General features: G+C 41.3%; 1 protein-coding gene across 1 annotated transcript; it reads left to right on the top strand.

Annotated features, from left to right (window-relative positions):
- The first annotated feature begins 8,228 nt into the window (after window positions 1-8,228).
- On the top strand, window positions 8,229-9,206 carry LOC131634616 (uncharacterized). The gene has a single exon (XM_058905276.1). It carries the CDS (start codon window positions 8,229-8,231, stop codon window positions 9,204-9,206), a length of 978 nt encoding a protein of 325 aa, XP_058761259.1.
- Window positions 9,207-9,419: the final 213 nt, after the last annotated feature.

Here is a 9,419-nt window from a genome sequence, read left to right as displayed (position 1 = left end):
CATCTTTAGGGCTTGCTCGATTCAAATCTCTATAGTCTACACACATTCTGACTTTTCCATCCTTCTTAGGCACGGGTACTATATTGGCGATCCATGGCGGATAGCTCACCACCTTCAGGAAACCGGAATTGAATTGCTTTTCTACCTCTTCTTTGATCTTTTGAGCCATGTCAGGTCTGCTTCTTCGTAACTTCTGTTTAACTGGAGGACTGTTTTCTTTGATAGGTAGACGATGAACCACAATATCAGTATCGAGCCCAGACATATCTTCGTAGGACCAAGCAAAAATCTCAACATTGTCTCGCAACATTTTGATCAGTCTCTGTTTGACAACATCCTCTAATTCAGCCCCTATCTTGATCTCTTTCTTTTCTTCGTCAGTACCTATGTTCACAACCTCGATTGGCTCTTCGTGCGGCTGTATAGTCTTTTCTTCTTGCTCTAGTAATCTGGCAAGTTCTCTAGGCACTTCACAATCTTCCTCACCTTCGTCCTCAGCTTGGTAGATCGGATTTTCAAAGTCCTATTTAGCAATAGCAGAGTCGTTATCAATAGGATCCAGAGCGGACATGGATCTGCAGTGCATTATGTGGGTGTGTGTAAGAACACATAGCTATAAAAGTAAAGAAAAATTAAAGCGAACACACAATTTGAATACGAAACGTCCAATGCTTTATTGAATGAAAATATGCTTATGAAATGACAAGCCCTAACAATGGACCATTGTGCCTCGGGCGGGACACACGGCTTTAGAGTTTATTGTTTATTGAAATACATAATTTTAAAATTGGAAATATAAAGGAAAGCAAGAAATAGAACTAAGAACGGCGATTACTCCTGACTATAGGAGATAGAAACAATGTCTTCAGTCTTCCAGTTGTCCAACCCTGTGCCTGATGTAGGGAAGATCCACTTGTCTAGATTACCATTATATTCATCTTCACTTATGGCGTTGACTCCTTTGCTGATGAAGTGATGCTTCAAACCTTCTGGACGAGGATGTCTTTCTCCACTTTGATCCTTAGTAGTGCAGCCTAGACCCCATTTGTTGGACTTGTACGGGATGTCAGGAAGTTGCCCCCAGATAGTGCAACCGCCTTCTTCTACCACAGCCCTAGCGTCTTTCAGAGAAGCCATTGTTGGAGGAATCCTAGTAACCTTAGGAACAACATTGATGGGTTTAGTCTCAGGAACCACTTGAGGGACCAATTCAAATGCTTGACGAGGAGTTTCAAAACCTTCTATAGTGAATTCAACGTACTTGGTTTCATCTACAAAGCTTACCACATACTCTTCCTCGCCATGAACAGTAACAATCTTGCCTTTTGCTGGATATTTCAGTTTCTGATGGAGAGTCGATGTCACAGCGTTTTCCCCGTGTATCCAAGGACGCCCAAGTAGACAGGAATAAGCAGGATGAATTTCCATTACATAGAACACAGTGTTGAAAGTTTGGGAACCTACTCTGATTGGGGGCTCAATTTCACCATGTACAGTACTCATTGAGCCGTCGAAAGCTTTTACTATCACATCACTCGCCTTCAGCGTAGCTCCTTCATGTTTGAGTTTGTCCAACACCAGCTTGGGTAGTACATTCAAAGACGAACCATTTTCCACCAGCACATGGGCCAGAGTGGTGCCCCCATATTCAATGGATATATGTAGCGCTTTGTTATGGTTCTTTCCACTAGGACTCAGATCAGCATCAGAAAATCCAAGGTAATTCTCTGTCGTCAGATTTGCAATGCAATTCTCGAGTTGATTGACAAAAATCTCTTGTGGCACATGGGCAGCTTCTAGAAACCTCATCATGGCTTTGGCGTGAGTTTTGGAACAACTCAAGAGTAACAACATAGAGATATTAGAAGGAGTATGCCCCATTTGTTCAACAATGTGATAATCACTCTTGCGGATGATCTTCAGGAACTCATTCGTTTCTTCAGACGGTGAATTTTCAGTGACGGTCTCAGGTTCATGCAACGGTCCTTTACCACGAGCATCAGCATTTGGAGTAATAGTAACAGAAGGTGAAGCAGTGTTCGGAGAAATCTCTGGAGAAAACACCCTTCCACTTCTTTTCACTTTACTAGTTCCGGCAATATTACCCACATCTGGATTAGCGTCTTCAAAAACTTTGTCAGCTATGAGTTCTTGCTTAACTCCTTGAATATAGACCTCGACACCATAATTCCAAGGGATAGCTTTATTAGAAGAATATGGCATTGGACCAGGTTTAGTAATAATAATTGGAGCCACACGGGGTTCAGCAGAAATCTTGAAAGGGGCCTTGGTGGGGATCTTCAATGGGACTCTAGAAATCACTGAGACATCTTCGATCTTCAAGCCACGGGAGAAACCTTCGCACAAATCTTCAATAGAAGGGGTCTTCTCAAATCTGATAGTGCCACAATCCATCCAGCCTTGGATACCTCTTTTCAGATTCTCACAACCATTAGGTAGGGATGCACAGTAATAACAGCCTGGGTTGCAACCTGGAAATAAACTAGCTTGCAGCAGCTTTCTCTTGATTTCAGGGAGAGGTGTCGATAGATCTCTCACATCATAGACATGGATTGTGTCCATGATAGCGTTAACAGCCTTGTCGTGTTTCAGCATGGGAGCAGTAATGACATTAGGAGTCTCTGGAGCGTCGAACTCGATTTCAGCAGCTTCTATCATGTCTTGGAATTTGTTTCTCAGGGCCCAACAGTTATCTGCATTGTGCCCAGGAGCATTGGAATGGTAAGCACATGTAACTTTGGGATCATAAGTTGGACTTGCAGTGTTAACAAACTTCGGAGGATCCTCCAGAGTGACCAGTTTAGCCTTCAGTAGATGTTGTAGGGCTTGAGACAAAGGCATGTTGATTGAGGTGAATTTTCTCCTTGGTCTATCAGTCTTGCGTTGATACTCTTGTCTAGGAGCTTGTTGAGATGTTGGAGTAGAGATGAGGACAGCTCCAACAGATTGGTTCTGATCATTCTTACCATGGCCCCTCTGACTTTGAACAGCATTAGACTCATTTCTTCCATGATATGGCTTCTTCGCAGTGCTAGACGAGGCGCCTACTTGAATCTTCCTACTTCGAATGCCATTCTCCAGTCAGTATGAGATCAGTGAAACCAGATGAGGAACTACCAAGAAAATGACTATAGAACGGCCCAGTCAGCGTGCCCATGAACATGTCCACTAATTCCCTATCAGTCAAGGAAGGTTGGACTCTTCCAGCTAGTGTCATACCCCAAATTTGTCCTACCCTTATTTATCTGGCTTGCCACTCATAAACATACATCCATTTAGGTCATACCATTGCATGCATCCATATCATTGGTCCTTGATCAGAAGGAGAGACTTGAAGCCTAATATGGGGTGTCATCATCTTGTCCAAGATCTTTTGAAATTAGGGTTTTCTCATTCTCAACTCAAGGCATTGGTTAGAGGATACAAGCTTGTTGTTCATCTAGTCATCCTGAATTTGGGTTTCTTGACCAAAGTCAACGCAGTTGACTTTTTTGGTCAAATACATTGATCAGGAGCTGGTTTTGTGAGGAGAAGTGGCATGATGCTTGTGTGGAAGTGTTCAGTTGATTTCCATTGGTCAGAAGCAGATTAATCGGGAATTTCATCAAGATCGGAGAAAAATCAGAACAGTTGACTTTTGGGTCAAAATCAGAAGAATTATCCAAATATTGACTTTTGGTGAAAAATCAGTCGAGAAAAGTCAAAGAATGGATAAAATCAGGAGTTTGATAAAAAGTTGCCAAAAATAGAAAAATGACAAAAATGGAAAGTTTTGACACTTAGAAGTTTTTTGGCTCTTTAAATCTTGATGAGCAGTCCACTTCAGCCCTCATTTACACGTGTCAAAAGGCCTCATTTGAGAAAAATTCCAACATAAAAAATGTTCAGATCATGGAATGCTACAATTCTCTAGTTGGAGGTTTCTTCATTTGAAGCTTGTATGGAGAGATAAAATGGTTTGAAGTTGCTGGAAACTCATTTGATCTAGGCCACAGCTCAAGTCACAAACCAAGTCATGACTAGGCATTTCATCAAACATGTGGCATGCCAAATCTCAAGCTGATTTTAGAGATATACAAGTGTGCTATGAATGCAAACTTGATATGCATCTCTTCTCCTCCATGCCCTCTACACAATGAAACAAGAATTGAGTAAATTGGGTGGATATTGAATCAATTGTGGATGTTCAAAGTCAGGCCCTCACCCTGACCAAGTCAAGCATCTGGCCAAGGCAGAAACCCAGGTCATGCGCAGGCGTATCATCAAACACATGGTGTGCCAACTTCAAGTCCATTTTTCTTCCTCCACAAGTCTCTATTTTGAACAAGCTTGATCTTAAAATATTCTTTGCCATGCCCTCTATCCAATGAGATCAAGATCGTTAATTTTGGACACATATTGATCTAGTTAGAGACCTCCAAAGTCATGCTCCTGGAAAGTGCATATTAGCAAAGGCATCAGGCATAAAATTCCATGTCACGCGCGCAGGCCCTATGCTGAGTATGCATCACCATGTTCCAATCCATTTTAAGGGGACTATAGGCATTATCACTTGATCTCATCAACACAAAAACCACTCTATGCCATGAATTCTTTAAGTTGATACCAAGAGTGAACCGTTTGAGGATCTATAGCAAAAGATGTAAGCATCCAAAGTGGGGTTCTTTGAATATTTGTAAGGCATTGGAGAATTTTATGGCTTGCTAGTATAGTGCACCACATTACTACAAATGGACATGCATTTGCTGCTGCGTAAAAGAGAAAAGAATCCTACCACATTTGCTAAATCTTGCTCACTAAGCATCCCAGGTCCCATACCAAAGAAACACTCTTCATGCCATTTCCCTAACTCTACATCTCAAGTCCCACACCAAAAGTAGCATGCTCTGCATCACCCTTCTAACCCTATAAAAGCAAGCTCCAAGCCTCATTTTCTCACACTCACTCACTCTTGTCCACTCCTCAAAACGCTCTCACTCTCACTCTTTCCAGCTTCATTCTTCACTCTCCTCTTTCTCTTCTCTCTCATTTCTCTCTCCCTAGTCACTCTCAGAAAGTTTGTTACGTTTCTAACAAACTTTGCAACCATCATCATCACCAACTGCTTTCATTCTTCATCTTCTCAAGTTCAAGCTCTGCAATGGTGTGATTATGAGCAAGATTCAATCTCTATCTCAGTATTTTCGCAACCTCTGAGTGGTTCCCTTCCCGTGGATCTGAAACAAGTGCAAGGCCAGTCATCGTTGGAGCACGAGGAGCAAGTGTTCGCGAAGATGTTGTTCAAGACCTCACCAAGTAAGCTTCATAGATCCTCTCTGCATTTAGATGCATGTTATATGATGGTATTAATATGCTTAACGAATACGTGCTTGATAAGAATGCATGATATCAATTGTGTGAAGATCTTGTCCTTTGAATTCGGTTAAGGTGATAGCGTAGCTTTTTGAATGATTGTTTCGTGAATATGAACTCTAGAATCCATGAGAACTCCATTGATGTGCTTGTTTTGGATTTTGGAGAAGTTGTTGATGGTTAGGGCTTTTAGTTCACGCTCGGCTATGGAGTTAAAGAGAGAATTAGAGAAAACTGATACCGGATCTGGAATCTACGCGAAATTTTGAGCGGAGAAGTGGTAGTCTCGTAAGCTTCTGGAAAATTTGGCTCGTCTCCGCCGTAGGTTGGCCGAAGAAGACGACCGGAGCGGAGCTCCGGCGTCTGAGTCTGTTTGAACTTGTTTCCATTCCGTTTGCTCACGTGGCGCAGCCTCACTGGTTATCTTTCCCATTTATGTGCTAATTTTGCCCTTATTATAATCATTGGTTCATTACTTGGCGTGTTCTGATTGGCCGTTGTGTTATTTTTGTCTCTTGTGATTTAATTGTACCTTGACCAATTGATTTCTTTTTCTGAATCATGCATGTTACGTTATTAATTGAAAACCATATAATAAAACTGAATAACAGTATACTAATAATGAAACAGAAAAATGAAATAAAAACAAATGAAATAAAATGGAATGAGATGAGTGCAAACGCTGGGCCTCACGCTACTGGGCTCAGAATTTTTTCTGGACTGCACCCCTACTCTGCCGATACACCACACGCTAGTGAGACTGGGCTTTGGCGCCAGCTGCTATTCACACTCCACTTGTTTAGGCCCAGTTTTGCTTGTACATGATTTTAGTTCATTTTCTAATTGCTTTGACACCCCTGTTAATAGATTTCATAAACAAAAAAATAGATTTTCTTTTTTCTTTTTTGCATATTAATTCATTTTTCCTTAAATAAAAATTGATAAAAATTGTTTTCCATCCAATTAGACTTTTTAGAATATTATTGTTGTTTAATTGAAATTTTAATTGTTGTTTTCTTTGATTTGTGATTGGTTAATAAACCATAAAAAATGAATAGTTTTTAGTTCTTAATTCAAAATAGCTTTAGAACATGAATAAAAAATAAATTGCTTGTGAGTATTTCCATGTGTAGTTTAGATTTTAATCAATTGGTATTGTTTGTGTATATTTAGACTTGCTTAGCATAGTTTAGATTTAAACAAGAATAACTCTAGGCTTAGAGGTTAGGTTAGTCCCCCACATTTTCATTCTTTTCTTTTCAACACTAAAACACTTAACAAATATCAAAATAAAATCCCTTTAAAAAATACCAAGAAAACACTAAAAAAAATTAATAAAAAAGTGAAAATCATTAAAAAGGGAATGGAAGCTTGAATCTCCCTTGCTTTAGGGAATCATTCGAGTGCTTGGATCTCCCTTGCTTTAGGGAACCATTCGGGCGTAAGTTCCCAAATTCTAAAAGACACAAACCAAAGAGTAACTCGAGTTTCTCTTGCCTTAGGGATTTCCTCGAAACACTCAAAGTCTCTCTCTCATCTCTTTCTTAAGGGCATTGTTATCTCCGCTCCATTGCATCCTAGGCTGTCCCCTTATGCAAGAGCGCGAGCGTTAACTCCGCCCAACTAAAAAACACATAAACAAACAGAAAATCTTGAGCCAAACTACGGTGCTCTGATTCCTGAAAAGGATACGTAGGCATCAAGTCGCAGGGCTTGAACGAGCACACTTGTAAATATTTCCTTCTTTTCCCCGTATTTCTTTTGCATTCATTCATATATAGACATAGACATAGTACACACCCTTTAGATAGAAACAAACATAGGTGGATACCATCGAGTACGATGGGCGTGAGGGGTGCTAGCACCTTCCCCTCGCGTAACCGACTCCCGTACCTAGATTCTCTGGTCGCAAGACCCTGTTCCTTCCTTTGTTAGGTTTTCTGATATTCCTTTCCCTTATGGGATAAATATATTGGTGGCGACTCTGTTCATTTTTTCGCGAGCGTGTGACAGCTGGCGACTCTGCTGGGGAAACCTAAGCAAGTCGATCCTAGCCTTTGTTTGTTTTATTTTTATTGGGTGTTTACTTGTTTTTTTTATGTCTATATCTTGTATATATGTTTGCATGTTTATTTTCTGCTTGCATATCATGTTTATTTCTGCTTGCACATCATGCATCTGGACTATATTATGGGTCCCCGTGGGGGCCACATATTTTTTCTGCTTTGTTTTGTAGGTGGGGGGTTTTTGTGAGGTAAAAGGCCCACTACCCAGGCCAGTGACACATAGGATTAGCGTGGATGCTCATGTTGACTCCCGTGGCTCTTGCTACGATCGAGCTTGACATGGGGTACCACAACTGGGCGAGGTTCTTTCATGGAACACTGTGTCTGGCATGCTTGCTGCCTCAAACACTTTGTACCCCATGGGAACTGTAGACCCTAGTGACCATTAGGGACCACCTGTCCGTGTCTAGAATTCATACCTGTGAGTTTGGGGTGGGACAGGACACTAGCCTTCATCATACCCTGATTTCCATTTTGCAATCTGAAGCCGGAATTTTGAACCTGTTACATTCAGTGTTACCCAGATATCCAGAGCTGCGAGGGACATTCAGTCTCTCACCACATCATGCTATTGCATCCACCTCACTTCATTCGTGGAGAATCCTAAAGTCTATTTCCAAAAAAAAAAAAGGATGTATATACTCTTTTTGCAAAAAAAGAAAGAAAAGAAAAGAAAAGAAATAATGAAAAGACTTTAGGATTCTCCCGATGAAACGCATTCCGCCATATCACTTAACATGCATGTTCATTTATTTTCAAGAACTTTTTGGCTTTGTCTCCGACCAACACATGGCCCCACCAATGAAGACTGGTAGACGCAATCACATGGCCCCACCAATGAAGACTGGTAGACGCAATCCCTCTTATTCTTTCCTGGATCCGAATCTGGATTCCCTTGGGTGTTTAGCAAAGAAGATTACGCCAGATGAGTCAACCAATTTCCGAGAAAAATATGGGTACATTCTGAGCCTTCTCAAGATGCCTTTCACCAAGTACAAGCAAGAGGGAGTTCATACTTTGCTTCAGTTCTATAATCCTTCCCTTCGCTGCTTCACGTTCACCGACTACCTCTTGGTTCCAACATTAGAAGAGTATTCCCTATTTCTTGGCGTTCCTATAAAGAAGGAAGTACCATACTATGGCACCATGAAGGCCCCTGATTCCATTGAAATTGCTAAGGCTCTTTATTTGAGCAAGTCGGTCGTGGAAGCAAATCTCACTAAGAAGGGAGGAGGTCTTGGTTTTTGCATGGAGTTTTTGGTCAAAAGGGGTTGTGAGGCTGCTGAAGCAAAAGAATGGGACACATTTAGGGCTATCCTGGCTCTAAGTATCTATGGTATCATGATGTTCTCGAACATTCCTAACATTGTTGACATGAATGCAATTCATATGTTCATTCTGCAGAATCCGGTTCCTACACTTCTGGGGGATGTTTATCACTCCATTCATCACAAGAGTAGTCAGAAGGGAGGTTTGGTTAGATTCTGTGCTCTGTTGTTATATCGTTGGTTCAGGTCACATTTGCCTAAGCGTGGCGCTTTCGTTGATAATAGGCACACATCTAAGTGGGCTGAGAGGATTATGGGGCTTAGGGCCAAAGATATTGTCTGGCACAACAGATCTTTAGATGACATGGAAGTTATTATGAGTTGCGGAAAGTTCAAAAATGTACCTCTCATGGGTCTTAGAGGTGGAATCAACTATAATCCCGTCCTGGCTAGGAGAACATTTGGATATGCTTTTATCAGTCCCCCTGAGCAGACATAAATTGCTGAGAATATTTTCTATCATTCAGCCACCGATAGTGGGCAGATGGCAGAAGCTGTACAAGCCTGGAAGAGTATTTGTTGGAGAGATAAGAAACATTTTGGTCAGCGAGATTGTGCTACTTACGAAGATTATACTAAGTGGATCGAATCTGTGGTTGCTGTTCAAGGGATGCCCTTCCCTCCCAAAGATCCTTTGTACCCCCCTGCTGGT

Source organism: Vicia villosa, unplaced genomic scaffold (assembly GCF_029867415.1).
Source record: "Vicia villosa cultivar HV-30 ecotype Madison, WI unplaced genomic scaffold, Vvil1.0 ctg.001323F_1_1, whole genome shotgun sequence".
Classification (NCBI taxonomy): Eukaryota; Viridiplantae; Streptophyta; class Magnoliopsida; order Fabales; family Fabaceae; genus Vicia; species Vicia villosa.
This window is presented reverse-complemented; position numbering and strand designations above follow the sequence as displayed.

Bases quoted from the DNA above. Each gene is read 5' to 3' on its own strand.
- LOC131634616 (XM_058905276.1), top strand. From the start codon at position 8,229: ATGGCCCCACCAATGAAGACTGGTAGACGCAATCACATGGCCCCACCA.